The 15,816-nt window shown below is 43.8% G+C and overlaps 1 protein-coding gene across 1 annotated transcript in view; it reads left to right on the top strand.

Moving 5' to 3' along the window:
- Window positions 1–14,152, top strand: part of LOC126195584 (galanin receptor type 2-like) — a 564,913-nt gene extending 550,761 nt beyond the window's left edge. The window contains exons 5-6 of the mRNA XM_049934210.1: window positions 1,312–1,575; window positions 13,712–14,152. Coding sequence (XP_049790167.1) covers window positions 1,312–1,575; window positions 13,712–14,152 — 705 coding nt within the window. The remainder of the gene's footprint in view (window positions 1–1,311; window positions 1,576–13,711) is intronic.
- The last annotated feature ends 1,664 nt before the right edge of the window (window positions 14,153–15,816 follow it).

The following is a 15,816-nucleotide window of genomic DNA, read 5'->3' on the forward strand; positions in this document are numbered from 1 at the left end:
CTCGTCGCTGCTGTGCGTGTAACCATTTGCTACTTGAAACTTCCTGCCAGATTAAAACTGTGTGCCGGACCGAGACTCGAACTTGGGACCTTTGCATTTCTCGGGCAAGTGCTCTACCACTGAGCTACCCAAGCACGGCTCAGACAATTAAATAGACACCCTAGCTGCAAACAGGCGTTGATGTACTTCATTGGGGACATGTTGAAAATGTGTGCCCCAACCGGGACTCGAACCCGGGATCTCCTGCTCCCGGTCGGGGCACACATTTTCAACGTCCCCAATGAAGTACATCAACGCCTGTTTGCAGCTAGGGCGTCTATTTAATTATCATTTCATTTCTAGCAAAGCTGCATGGTCATCCACTGTAACTGTTCTTTCGGGAACAGATACTACCGTAATATATATTTACAGAAGCTCTCCTGCGTAAAGCTGTGAGGACGGGGCGTGAGTCGTGCTTGGGTAGCCTCGTGGTAGAGCACTTGCCCGCGAAAGGCAAAGGCCCCGAGTTCGAGTCTCGGTCCGGCACAGAGTTTTAATCTGCCAGGAAGTTTCGTATCAGCGCACACTCCGCTGCAGAGTGAAAATCTCATTCTGGAATTTGCTACTTCTTTAAATGTGAATCTTGCCATTCAGTTACAGGTGATCGGGGTTCTATGGCTGATGGTATTGGTCACCCTTTCAACGCTGCTGTGCCCTTACTCTCTAGCTGTGAGAACGCCCTACTACTACTTCCGCTGCGAAACTTGAAACACTGCAATAGCTGGTCATTATCTCACTACTGCTGTGTGTGTCTAACCACCAGCCGGGGTGGTGCGCAGATACTTGTGGTAATATGAAATTAGCCACACTGTTGTAGGAGATGGTGATGTTACGGATGGCAGCGCTGGCCATTATCTCGCTGCTGCTGTGCCTTTACTCACATGCTTGGCTGATGTACAGCTACTTCTTCCAATGACAATATTGCCACGCTATAGCAGTTGATGGTTGTGGCTCGAATGGTTCAAATGGCTCTGAGCACTATGGGACTTATCATATGAGGTCATCAGTCCCCTAGAACTTAGAATTACTCAAACCTAACTAACCTAAGGACGTCGCACACATCCATGCCCGAGGCAGGATTCGAACCTGTGACCGTAGCCGTTGCGCTGTTCCAGACTGAAGCGCCTAGAACCGCTCGGCCACAGCGGCCGGCGATGGTTGTGCTGCGGGTGGTTGCACTGGGCATCCTCAGGCCGCTGCTGTGTGCCTACTCGCCAGCTGCGTTGGCTCCTAGATAATCGTGCCGTTGTGAGCGTTGCCTCTGGTTTGCAGGTGATCGTGGTGCTGTGGCTGGCGGCGCTGGCCATCTTCTCACCATTGCTGCGCGCCTACTCGCTGGCAGAGGTGGCATCCGGCTACGCGTTCTGCTACGAGAGCTGGCACGACAGCGAGAGGCGTGGCGCCAGTCTCGCGTTCTTCGTGCTGGTCTACGCCGTGCCTGGCAGCATCGTCGTCATGGCGTACTCGCTCATGGGGCGACGCCTCTGCGCCATCAGCCCTCCCTTCTCCGAGGACAGCATGGCGTCCACCAAACAGGTCAGCTGCTCCCGACACTCACTGTGAGCAGATTAGCATCACGTAGTAGGGTTGCTATTAAACTGATACTTTAAATATTTCAAGTGCACATTTTGGATCACTCCACGACTTCAGTTCACTCCTTCATATTATGTTACACAGAGCGTTTCCGTTGCATAACTATTAGAATGTTCCTTAGAAAAGCAGAATCTGATTGTCATCAAAGGGTAGTGTAGAATGTGTAAAAAATTGTAAGAAACTTTGCTTCCGTTGAGAGTCTCAGGATATCTACAATTAGAGCTATTAAAGAATTTCATATATATATTCCTGATGCCATACAGGGGACATGAGTTGTGCTCTCAATTATCTTATAGAGAAATTAATAGAAATTTATTCTTCGTATTCAATATTGGCCCCACAAATTTGTACCATGAATAGGGTAACCGGACTTAGCCTATTATATGAGGAATAGCCAAGTGAAAATCGAACACCTGCCACAATGGGACCATGCAATGGTACCACTCAAACGTAATCACCATACGTGACATTGACCCCAATGAGCGTTGCGGTCGTGAACCCGTCAGCAGCCGACTGCTTTCTACGAAACACGAACTGATAGTCTCGTCTCCCAGTGAGATAAACGTCTTAACGCTCTTGGACAATCCCACGGCCCCGTTGACTCGGATGTTTGGTTTTCATTTGTCTGATCTCTTATGCCTGAAGAATTCAGTTGGTATGTTTCTCTGGATGTCGATGAGCTCTACTTCGATTATATCCCATTCGCCTGTTTATGTTAGACAGTTTTATATTACCTCAAATGCATTTATTTAGACTGTCGGCAGCAATAATTCTACCATGCTTAATCGCGCGTCACCTCTGTCTCTAATGCTTTATTGTCAGGACTGGGATTGAGTGATACGCTCACGTTAAAAAAATGTTAAAGAATACATATCTAAAGAAATAAATAAGATTAGCCTGCAAATCAGAGAGTGGAAGCCGGTACGGTAGTAACAATTCGTTACTTTAACAATCTAATAACGATATGTACAGACAAATGCCATGTTAGCTCAGTATTTCAGTATGCAGTAGATACTAACCTAATGGATCAGATATGAATGAACCCTTAATAGATCATAAAGATTTCAACACAGATGGTTCCTATCGGCCTTACAGCCCTGCCTTCGGAATGACTTTGTCAGGACAGGGAATAGAAATGAATCTATCACGATTCGGAAAAGTCAATTAAGTGGATGTATGAATGAGTATTAATTTTGCATTCGAGTTTGAATAAAATAAAATATTTTCTCCGAGAATCAGAACACAGATATTTTTACTTCCGTTGGAGCTTAGGAGTATCTTTCGTGAACATAAATCTGAGGGAAATCAGTTGACACGTATAAATAATGAAAGACGTGTTCTGTTCTGAGCGCTGTATTTATCGTTTGGCCAGCATGCGCTCAATAACATTATAAACACTTTAACATTTTCTTTTATTCCTTAGTAATAATATGTTACCTTACAGTACTTTGATATGGTAGCTAAGTACCTGACACGGAGGATTACTAAAAAGCATCTAGATTAAAGTCTTGAATAGCCGGAACTGTTTTTGTCAACGTGCCCGTCTTTATATGGAGGAAGATAAGATCCAGTGTGTAAAAAATATACATGGCTGTCTTGTCACAAATGCAGAGGACAACATAGTTAAATTGTGCCATTAGGAAATGATTTTCCTATACTAAGGGATTACAAATCCCGTATCCATCCAAAATGATCTTTGAGGAAGCATAAGCTTCATAAATAGGAATAATCAATGGAGCCGAAAATTTTACTGTCGATGATAAATTGATGTATGGGATCAGATCGAGGTTTTTTCTGAAGTCTACCAACCGACGAAGATCGTGTACAGCTTGCAGGTAAACGAAGCTGAAGTCTTCTAAAATTTTTCCGAGGGAAAAACATTTTACATTTCGTGTTCACATTTTAAGCTGCTAAATGACGCTCGTTTCATTATAAAAGGTTCTTTAAATTACTGTTGTAGGCAGTATTCGTTAATCAGGATTTAACTGATATCCAACTGAAATTACACAATGTTAAAGTTGCAAAACCTGCTTGTCATTGAACTTAAATTGCCTCTAACAGCGTATTACCCTGTTATGGCAGAGTTGTGCATTTTAATGTTTAAGCCGTTCGAGTAAATCCCTTGTTTACTGCGGTACATCGTGCGAAGTTGTTACTATGTCCATAGCGAAAGCCGATTACATCCTGTTGCTCAAGAAATCGCTCACAGTGGTTTCGGAATTCTCTTCGCAGTTATATCCCTCGCAGATTGGACCGGAATTGTACTTGTCATTGGGCACGCCCAATGTGCTTTTAATAATGTACTATTTGTCATTTTGTTGCAGCTTCACGACTTTTACGGAACTGTGACGTGGCGATATCTGTCATCATATGATTCCGACATCCTTTTCAACTGAAAACATTCGTCTATATATCTAAGCTGGACCAACTTCCAGATAGCACATTTAATGGCTGCCAGGGGGATCTGAAATTTAGTATTCGTTACTTTACATAATTGTTAAGCACATTTAAAAAATCAGCATCCTGTCTTATTCTACTTATTTAGAGCTATAATTTTACTTTAAAGGTTTAACACAGTGCGTAGGAAAGTTAGAAACGGTGAACTTGCCTTAAGGCAGGATTATCCAGAATATATTCACCCAGATTTTAGAATGAGAGCAATTTGTCACTTCCAGAGGCCCTTACACATAATTGTAAGCCTCTTCGAAAACCTTTGGTGCTGAGACTCCCATTCCTCCCTTTGCCCCGACCACACACACACACACACACACACAGATAATATAAGGAATTTTTTATGTTAGTGCAGTAAAACTTCACCATCAGGCACGATTTTTCTATTATGTCTTTTTTACTAACTGCAACATATTTTCCAGACAATACCCTTACATACCACTGCGTTTACCTGCAGAATTACATCGTTGTACCACGCATACCACAAGAGGTTTTCTTTTTTTTGGGGTCGGCTGGGGGTGGCTGTCATCAGTCTTCTGACTGGTTTGATGCGACCCGCCACGAATTTCTCTCCTGGGCCAAGCTGTTGATCTCAGAGTAGGAAGAGAAGTATTTCTCAGTTATTTGTATTCCGTCTTCCTCCACTGTTTTTATCCTCTACAGCTCCCTCTCATACCATGGAAGTTATTCCCCGATGCCTTAAAGTGTATCCTAACATGTTGTCCTTTCTCCTTCAATGTGTTTCCCATATGGTCCTTCGTCGATCAATTCTGCGAAGGACATCCTCATTCCTCATGTTATCAGTCGACATAATATTCAACTTTATTGCGTAACACCACGTCTTATATGCTTCGATTCTTTTGTTACGGTTTTCCCGCAGTCAGTCATTCACTATATAATAATCCCGTGTCTGCTAATGTTGTACCATAACCCTAAAGTTGGAGGCAGGTTGTGAAATAAAACGATCTTGTTAAAGCAATTATGGCATAACGCAGCAGAGCAGTGTTACCCTCTGAGAGGAATTTTGTTATATAACGGAAGTGGCTTATCGGATATGAAAGTCAGAATTACTTAAATATTCAAACAGTAGTAAATAATATTTTACCTAGCTACACTGTTTAAAGAATAAAGGAAAATGGTCGCCAGCCTAATTAGGCAAGAGAAAGATTAACGTTCTCGTGTAGGAAAGTAGGTATGAGTAACTTTAACGGACAAACACAACCTATACTTGGCCACACACGATTGCAATAAATTCTGACACATACATATGTTTACGGTAAGATTGAAGCTAACAGCTAGGGCAGCACAAACTATTTGCAAAAATATAGCAGATACCGAAACACACTATTACTTCCAGGGCTTGTTCAAACTGAATGGTCTTTATAACATTACTATTAACATTCACTGCAGAATCATTAATTGGACACAGGTTCAGTATTATTGTTCCAACATTTTCCTAACTGGCATGAAATTATAAATGTAGTTCACTGCAAAATTATGAACTGGTCACAGGTTAAGTATCTGTCAACTAAATGCTATTCTGTTTAGAATGAATGTTAAATGGAATTCACTAACAGGTTACTTCTCACTGTCTTTTGAATAAAGAAATTATGGTTTTCATAAATAGTGGTCTTCCCGTTACTTGTTACCTAGCATTAGCACAATAGACAAACTGTGAATCCTGTTATACTATTAATATGCACTTCCAATACACAAGAGAGACAAACACTTAGCAATCATGAACATATAATTTTCTACTATTGCAGTTTTCCACTTTTACTACAGTGAAACACAATGTTGACAAAATTGCAAGAAACTGACTCATCTTTTAAAATTTACTACAGGCTGCAATGTAATCATTTACTAAGCGAAACTTTATAAGCCTCAGTTCTATGAACTTTTAATCTTTAAAAGAAACTGCAAATTGTCTTTATTAGCACAATCTTCTATTTTCAAGTAAATGATTAAATAGGTGACTTTGAAACTCCACAAAACTTTAAATTACATTGTTTCCATCTCTGGGAGGCTTTCACAAGACTACATTTACTACCTCCCACAATTTCACTAAATCCACAGTAAATCTGAACACTCCCTTCTTACCAAAGATCAAACAACATTATTTAATGTTCTGAAGCTTTCATTTTCTCCACAAACTAGGACACTCGGTAATCATAGTTCAGAGAGGAACCTGAGAGGTGTTGTGATCCGGAAAAAATCAAGGTACGTACATAAATTAGTTTATAAGTTACCTTATATTTGAGCACACTAACACATCCAATAAGCTGATCCTTCACAGTACATTATTATAGTATTCTGTTACAGTTATTGCGCAATGTGGTGGCAACTGCATGTTGTTAGGTGGATTTGCAGGCAGAATTGCTGGACTCTGTCCCTTCTTGGTGGCGATGATGGATACCAATTCCAGAATCGTTCCAGCTATTTATCCATCCATCTGAGGCATTGGACAGTGGCAGAAAAAGCCTCTTTCAGAACCAGCACAATATACAACTTTTACATGGCAGTACACAGTTTGGTAGCTCGCCCTCGACTGACTCTTGTTCCACCATTTCTACTTAGGTCAACCACAATTTGCGCGTGCTGCACAGTTCCGTTCCCGAGGGGAACCACTACACCTTTTATATACTAAAGAACTAAGAACCCTAAGTGAAGATCAGCAGTTTACATAACAGCAACCAAACACATTAAATAAAACAGAACATTTGCACAAATTGACATTTCTACAAAAAATTATTCACACAGAAATTACAATTATATATAGTAAGTTTTGTTCCCTCCAAACGGGACAAAGAATTTAAATGACAGATATACTGCATTGCATAGACTCAAACAACGACAGCAAAGTTTTAACAAAGAAAGGAATATACAGTTTTATGTTATCGATTCAAACACATTTACAGATAATGTTATAACATTAAACCAAAGCAAAAAAGCAAAATTAATCCGTACAGCATTAGAGGTATGGTGTTACAACTACCGTACAAAGCTGTGCTCCAACTGTACATTCTTAAAAATTCCTTCCTCAAATTAGGGCCAATCTTTTAGACTAGTAGACTTCTCTCGGCCAGTAACGCACTTTTGGTCTGTACTAGTCTCCTTTTGGTATCCCTGTTCCTTTGTGAGTCCGTCTTCATGAGTCAGTGCTTAGAAGGCAACCATTTTCCTCAAATTCGTTTACTCCGTATTCACTAAATTTTATGTTAAGATTCCCGTTGTTCTCATTTCTGATACTTCTCAATACTTTCGTCTTTTTTTGGTTCACTCCCAGTCCTTATTCAGTATTCATTGGGCTGTTCATTTCATATAGCACATTCTGTAATTCTAAAATATTGTGTACTCATGAGACTGTTGATTTCATATAACACTTGTAATTTTTCTTCACCCGCACTGAATATAGCAATATCAGTGAATTTTATCAATACCCTTTCACCAGGAATTCTTCACACTACAATTCGAATCAGACTCATATTTTGTCTAATTATTTTGAGTTCTCTCTAGTGTTACTATCCTGGGCGGAAGAGAAAAACTGTGCTCGTATTGCTCTCCAAGGGCGTCTCAACACACCCATTGTGGTTGCTGGACCACTGTGAACTTAGAGAAGGGTTTATGTGTGCGTGGCAGAGGGGGGAGCTGAAGGAGGTGCACGTAAGCGAAGTCAGACTTATCAAGAACGTCGTCCTTTTGCTTATCATAATGCGAAATGTCGTTTATGACCATTAGATATGTGCGAATTAACAGGCCAAGGAAAGGGTCATTGTGGTCTCTACTATACACGGTGCTAGGGGTACAAGTGACGATATTGTGAATATTGGTACCTTAAAATGTGCTCACTTCACAGTGTTAGTTGCTTTTTCTCTGTGTGGCTGGCCTGCACGCTGGAGATTGGACAGGTTTGCGCGGTTTTGTTGCGATATTGATAGTCACCTAGCTCAACGACTCACCGTGCTTTCGTTCACTAACATGACTCCGTATACATTCTGCAGGCGCCTATGAATATTTGTGATGCTCCGGTTCTCCGCCAAAAGATAGTCAGTGACAGTTCTCTGCTTGTAACGCACTTCCGTTACAGACGCCATTCTTCAGGATACCTATAGCGCCGTCACCTATCGCAACTTCATGAAACTATGCGGCCTGAAGCCCGAATTTTCGACAACACTTTGCATTCTTTGAACCGAAACTGACAGTGAAAAATTTTTTTGCGTTACTTACAGAATACCGGTCGTATACTACACGTATTTGTATACATATCTCACTTCTATCTCCAGCTAATTTCTCCGTGTAGTTTCACTTTTACGTAGCTCAATGTACATCACGTCGTACTTACTGCCTACTACGTCTATTCGCAGCAGATTTCGTAGACCGTAGATACATATCACAGCGGATTTACCTTTATAATTGTCATTGTACGACCTACAGCTTAGAAGCTATAGGTATGACGTTATTATAAAGGTCCGACCTATAGCTTAGAAGCTACAGGTCGTACAATGACATAATTATAAGGTAAATCCACATTTATGTGTATCTACTGTCTACGAAATCTGCTGCGAATAGACTTAGTAGGAAGCAAGTAATAAATTGACACTTGATTGTTGATACGTCAGGTTTATTGCGTGAAGAGCAAAAATTTAGTAAACGATAAACTTTTTTTCCTTTCATTATTTTCTGTGGGTTTCGGGAAGGGAAAGACTAGTAGAAGTTTGAAATTATGTGTAAAGCTGAACCTTCCTGGCAGATAAAAACTGTGTGCAGAAGAGCTTCTGTGAAGTTTGGTAGATAGGAGACGAGGTACTGGCAGAATTGAAGCTGTGAGGAGGGTCGTGAGTCGTGCTTGGGTAGCTCAGTTGGCAGGGCACTTGCCCGCTAAATGTAAAGGTTACGAGTGCGAGTCTCGGTCCGGCACACAGTTTTTATCTGCTGCAGAGTGAAAATCTCATTCTATGTCTAAAGATCTTTTTCTAGTCACTAAGTGCTCTCACTCTTAAATAATGGTTAAATAATGTACGGGCTACACTTCCACCCCTTTGAAGATAAGTAGTTCTTACCACAACGATTTTTCCCGGGTAGTAAGTGATATGTGTACGTACTTTGGTTAAAATCGGTCTAGTAGTTTAGGGGACATACATACATACAGGGCAATTTTTATTAACGTTGAAATCCCCCGAAATGGGATAGATTGGCAAGGCAATGTCCTGACTGACTGAGTGGCTCACTCATCATCGCCCAGCCCAGCCCGCTAACTGTAGAAAGAGAGTGATATAAGAGATTTAAAAAAAAAAAATAACAGTCGCTATTAAGGTAAATTTGAAGGTAGGTCTACGAATATTGGTATTTGGTTTCTCCGTCAGAAATAAGAGTTTCAGTAGTTTTGGAATTTAATCCTGTGGGGGTGAAAAAGTGGGCGGAAGCTTTGTTTGAAAGTGTGTCATTAATTAAGAACTACTAAAGCGTTTTTAAAGCTACAACTATCAAAATTGGTATTTGACTTTAGTTTGCAAAAGAAAAAATACGTGTTCCAGTATTTTTGTAAATTGAACCGATAAGGTGGTGAAATAGGGGGTGCAACATTTTATGAAAATATTTCATCGCGAAAACATTTTTGAAAGCTGAGTCTCCGAAAATTGGTCTTTCGCTTCGCGGTTAGAGTTGAAAAAATACGTGTTTCACTGTTCTTGGAAATTTAACCCCTAAGGAGGTGATATAAACTCAGACTGATTCACTGACTCATCACCGCCCAGCCCAAACCGCTAATGACAGAAACTTAAAATGTGGATATGGTGTGGATCTTTTACTACAGGCGTGTCTTAAGAGGAGACTCTCTTAAGTTCCATTCTTGATGGGTTGACATAAGGAAAGAATGTCTTTTTGAAATTTTGCCCCTATTAAGGGAAGGTTAGAAATAAAAAAAAATACTTGTTTCAATGTTTCTGGAAATTCAGCCCCTAAACGACTGCAGTTGTAAGAAAATATTTTGTTACTTTAAAAAAATATTAAAGTTAAATTAGTAAGTGTAAACCGATTCACCGTTGTCTTACATTACCACTACTGCTAGCACTAGCGTACCAGATCGCAGAAGCCGAATCGCTACACGTGGGGAGAGGAACGTCAGCTAGTGACGTCACATGTTCAACATTTTTCATCCACTTTTGGGGTGTTTCCTGTCATTTGCAACGCGATGAGTCTAATATCAAATTACTTATCTTGCCGTCGTCTACATCGTTTCAGGGGTTTTTTAATCGTTAATGAGAATCACCCTGTCCATTCATTTTCATGATTTTGATGTATTCAGTCCTTTCAGCTGTTGCTTCCTTGCAACTCTCTCAGAAGATTACTTCCCGGCCACCATGTGGAAATGATTCGCATTTGAAAACAAGAGGGTGGATCCGGATCACCATCCATTTAGCCGGATTAAAGGAGGACTGGCACATTATCTCCTGACTGGAGTACTAGCTACTTTCCCCGCAAATCAGAAAACCGACGTTAGTGTTCAGAATACCGACCATCAGTAACCGACGGAGGGGTCTAGAAAATTTTACACCGTGTTGATAAAAGTCGTGGGATACTTCCTAATATCGCGTCGGGCCTCCCGTGGCCGGAGTAGTGCAGCAAGCAACTCGATGTTGGATGGATTCAACAAGTCCTTGGAAGTCCGCCGCATAAGTATTTAACCATGCTGCCTCTATAATCCTCCATAATCCAGAAAGTGTTGCGACGCAGGTTTTTGCGCACGAACTGATCTCTCGACTATGTCCAATAAATGTTCGATGGGAGTCATGTCGGGCGATCTGGATGGCCAAGTCATTCACTCGAACTGCCAACACTGCCCTTTAAACCAATCGCGGACAGTTGTAGCGTGGTGGCATGGCGCAATGGCATCCATAAATATTCCGCCATTGTTTGGGAACGTGAAGTCTATGAATGGCGGTAAATGGTTTCCAAGTAGCTGAACATACCATTTCTAGTCAGTGACGCAGCCCACTCCATGCAAATACAGCCCAAGGCATTATGAAGCCACCACCAGCCTGCACTCCACCTTGTTGCCAACTTGTGTCCAAGGCTTCGTGGTGTCTGCGGCACACTCGAACCCTACCATCACCTCGTACCAACTGAAATAGGGATTCATCTGAAGAGGCCACGTTTTCCAGGTATGTAGGGTCAAAGGGGTACCGAGCCCAGGACTGCTGAGGATGATTTGCTGTTAGGAAAGCCAGTCGCTTCGGTTGTTTGCTGTCATAGCAAATTTCGCCGTATTCTCTAAATGGATACAATCGTTGTACGTCCGACGTTTATCTCGGCACTTATTTCACACAGTGTTGCTTGTCTGGTAGTACCAAAGACTCTAAACAGACGCCGCACGTCTCGGTTCTTAAGTGAAGGCCGTCGGCCACTGTGTTGTCCGTGATGAAAGATATTGCCTGGAATTTTGTATTCTCGGCTCACTCTAGACACTGTGACACAGTTGTGAACTGGCTAACGATTTTCGGAATGGAACGTCCCATGCGTCTAGTTCCCACTACCCCCTTCTGTGCACTGGGTGTTTCCGTAAGAGCGTGCAGAAATGTAGCAGAACATAGAGAATGTACCACTGAATAATTTGAGACGGGGAACCTGGAGAAGTAAGGTTAAGCAGATGTGGAACTTGTCTACCAGTCTGTCTAAGGCACTCCGTCTTCAGGCAACAAGTGGCCCATCAGGGCCATCCGACCGCCGAGTCATCCTCAGTTGAGGATGCGGATAGTAGGGGCGTGTTGTCAGCACACCGCTCTCCCGGTCGTTATGATGGTTTTCTTTGACCGAAGCCGCTACTATTCGGTCGAGTAGCTCCTCAATTGGCCTCACGAGGCCGTAAATGGCAACAGCGCATGGCGGCTGGATGGTCACCCATCCAAGTACCGGCCACGCCCGAGAGCGCTTAACTTCGGTGATCTCACGGGAACTAGTGTATCCACTGCGGCAAGGCCGTTGCTACCAGTTTGTTTAGCGTTACTGTTTTCCACTTTATTTACAAAGTAAGATGCTCACTGGTTTACGAGTACTGTGCTGTTTATTTACATGCACAATTTTATTTCCTGCAAGGGAACAAGGAGGACGAGGCTGTTTACCAGGAAGTCGTGATGCAGATTTTGTTTACTTTACTTGTCGACAAGGTGACTCTGTTGTACCGTATTTACATTGTCCCATGACAGAAATTATTGAGCCTGGTGATGCCAAGTAGGAGCTAGTCGACCGAATAGTAGCGGTTCCGGCCAAATAAACCATCATAACGACCGGGTGGGCGGTGTGCTGACCCCACGCCCCTCGTACCCACATCCTCAGTGTTTAAACCATGTGATCAAAATATCCGGACACCTAGCTGAAAATGACAAGTTTGTGGCGCAGTCCATCAGTAATGCCGCAATTCAATACGGTGTTGGCATACGCCGCAGGCATACCTTCAAGGTTTAATGGGGAATGGCAGCCCATGCTTCACGGAGTGCTGCACTGAGGAGAGGTAACGATGTCGGTCGGTGACGCCTGGCACGAAGTCGGCATTCCAGAACATCCCAAAGGTGTTCTATAGGATTCAGGTCAGAGCTCTGCGCAGGCTACTCCAATACAGGGATGTTACTGTCGTGTAACCACTCCGCCACAGGCCGTGCATTACGAACAGATGCTCGATCGTGTTGAAAGATGCAATCGCCATCCCAGAATTGCTCTTCATCAGTAGGAAGCAATAAGGTGCTGAAAACATAAGTGTAGGTCTGAGCTGTGATAGTGCCACGCAAAACAGCAAGGGGTGCAAGCCCCCTCCATGAGAAACATGACCACACCATAACACCACCGCCTCCGAATTTTACTGTTGGCGCTACACACGCTGGCAGATGACGTTCACCGGGCATTCTCAATACCCACATGTTGCCATCGGGTCGCCACATTGTGTACCGTGATTCCTGACTCCACATAACGTTTTTCCATTGTTCAGTCGCCAATGTTTACGCTCCTTCCAGCAAAGGAGGCGTCGTTTGGCATTCACCGGCGTGATTTCTGCTTTATGAGCAGCTGCTCGACGATGCAGTGGATTCTGATGCAGTCTGAAATTGCTGTGTGATGGTCTTGATAGATGTCTGCGTATTACACATTACGACCCTCTTCAACTGTCGGCAGTCTCTGACACCCAACGGACGAGGTCGGCCTGCAAGCTTATGTGTTGTACGTGTCCGTTCACGTTTCCACTTCACTGTCACATCGGAAACAGTGGACCTAGAAATGTTTAAGAGTGTGGGAATCTCGGGTACAGACGTATGACACAAGTTACACCCAGTCACGAGACCATAATTGAAGTCCTTGAGTTCGCGGAGCGCTCCATTCTGCTGTCTCACGATGTCTAATTATTGAGGTCCTGGCAGTATGTGGCAGCACAATGTATCTAATATGGAGAACGTATGTTTCGGGGTGTCCGGATACTTTCGATCTCATGGTGTATGTTGAAGATAGTTCGCATCGAGGTGATGGAGGAAACTTTAGTCGCTAGGAGTTGATCGGGCAAGTTGACCTTAAAATTCTGATTAGCGGACGTGTCCCTCAGTACCCTGAGTAAGTACCAATTGTGGTGTGTGTGTGTGTGCGTGCGCAGGGCCGGAGCGTGGTGCGCGAGCGTCGGCGCGTGGCGCGCATCCTGCTGCTGCTGGCGGTGCTGTTCGCGCTGTGCTGGCTGCCGTACAACGCGCTCTCGCTGGCCACCGACATGCTGGGCGGGCAGGCGGGCGCGCCCCTGCGCACCGCGCTGCGCTTCACGCTGCTGCTGGGCCACGCCAACTCGGCCGTCAACCCGGTGCTCTACTGCTTCCTCACGCGCACCTTCCGCTCTGCGGCGCGCGAGCTCATCGTCTCGCGCAACTCCCTGCTCGCCTCCCGACACCACCAGAGGCACAAAGTAAGTTGCTACAACGCAAAGGCGGCCCTATACGACTGGCAGCAAAAGGGGACACGCTACGAAGGAGAGCCCGGTAATCTTCAAAAAGCCGTTGTGCTTGTAGTAGTAGCAGTAGTAGTAGTAGCAGGAGCGGCAAGGTAGTGCTATCGTGCTGGGCCGAAACTACACTACTGACCATTAAAATTGCTACACAAAGAAGAAATGCAGATGATAAACGGGTATTCATTGGACAAATATATTATACTAGAACTGGCATGTGATTACATTTTCACGCAGTTTGGGTGCATAGATCCTGAGAAATCAGTACCCAGAACAACCACCTCTAGCCGTAATAAAGGCCTTGATACGCCTGGGCATTGAGTCAAACAGAGCTTGGAGGGCGTGTAGAGATTCAGCTGCCCATGCAGCTTCAACACGATACCACAGTTCGTCAAGAGTAGTGACTGGCGTATTCTGACGAGCCAATTGAAAATTTTACCAGACTTTTCAATTCGTGACAGATCTGGAGAATGTGCTGGCCAGGGCAGCAGTCGAACATTTTCTATATCCAGAAAGGCCCGTACAGGACCTGCAACATGCGGTCGTGCATTATCCTGCTGAAATGTAGGGTTTCGCAGGGATCGAATGAAGGGTAGGGCCACGGGTCGTAACACAACTGAAACGTAACGTCCACTGCTCAGAGTGCCGTTAATGCGAACAAGAGGTGACCGAGACGTGTAACCAATGGCACCCCATACCATCACGCCGGGTGATACGCCAGTATGGCGATGACGAATACACGCTTCCAATGTGCGTTCACCGCGATGTCGCCAAACACCGATGCGACCATCATGATGCTGTAAACAGAACTTGGATTCATCCGAAAAAATGACGTTTTGCCATTCGTGCACCCAGGTTCGCCGTTGAGTGCACCATCGCAGGCGCTCCTGTCTGTGATGCAGCGTCAAGGGTAACCGCAGCCACGGTCTCCGACTTGATAGTCCATGCTGCTGTAAACGTCGTCGAACTGTTCGTGCAGACGGTTGTTGTCTTGCAAACGTCCCCATCTGTTGACTCAGGGATCGAGACGTGGCTGCATGATCCGTTACAGCCATGCGGATAAGATGCCTGTCATCTCGACTGCTAGTGATATGAGCCCGTTGGGATCCAGCACGGCGTTCCGTATTACCCTCCTGAAGCCACCGATTCCATATTCTGCTAACAGTCATTGGATCTCAACCAACGCGAGCAGCAATGTTGCGATACGATAAACCGCAATCGCGATAGGCTACAATCCGACCTTTAGCAAAATCGGAAACGTGATGGTACGCATGTCTCCTCCTTACACGAGGCTCACAACAGCGTTTCACCAGGCAACGCCGGTCAACTGCTGTTTGTGTATGAGAAATCGGTTGGAAACTTTCCTCATGTCAGCAGGTTGTAGGTGTCGCCACCGGCGCCAACCTTGTGTGAATCCTCTGTAAAGCTAATCATTTGCATATCACAGCATCTTCTTCCTGTCGGTTAAATTTCACGTCTGTAGCACGTCATATTCGTGCTGTAGCAATTTTAATGGCCTGTAGTGTACATTTTTGGAAAAAGTTAATTATTACACGGAGACTAGATTTTAATATCAGAGCTCAAAACTTCTCTCCGACAATTAAATGTCACATATCCTCGCTTCATATTCGAGGTTCTAACAACACCATGCTACAAGAATGACAGCTTAACAGTTTTATAGCAACAAACATGAAATCAACCTGAAGTTACAAGTTTTATACAATGTAACTCAGGAGAAAAAGGTTTCGTATCTGACTTCAGTTTCA

The sequence above is a fragment of the Schistocerca nitens genome, chromosome 7 (genome assembly GCF_023898315.1).
Source record: "Schistocerca nitens isolate TAMUIC-IGC-003100 chromosome 7, iqSchNite1.1, whole genome shotgun sequence".
In the NCBI taxonomy this organism is placed as follows: domain Eukaryota; kingdom Metazoa; phylum Arthropoda; class Insecta; order Orthoptera; family Acrididae; genus Schistocerca; species Schistocerca nitens.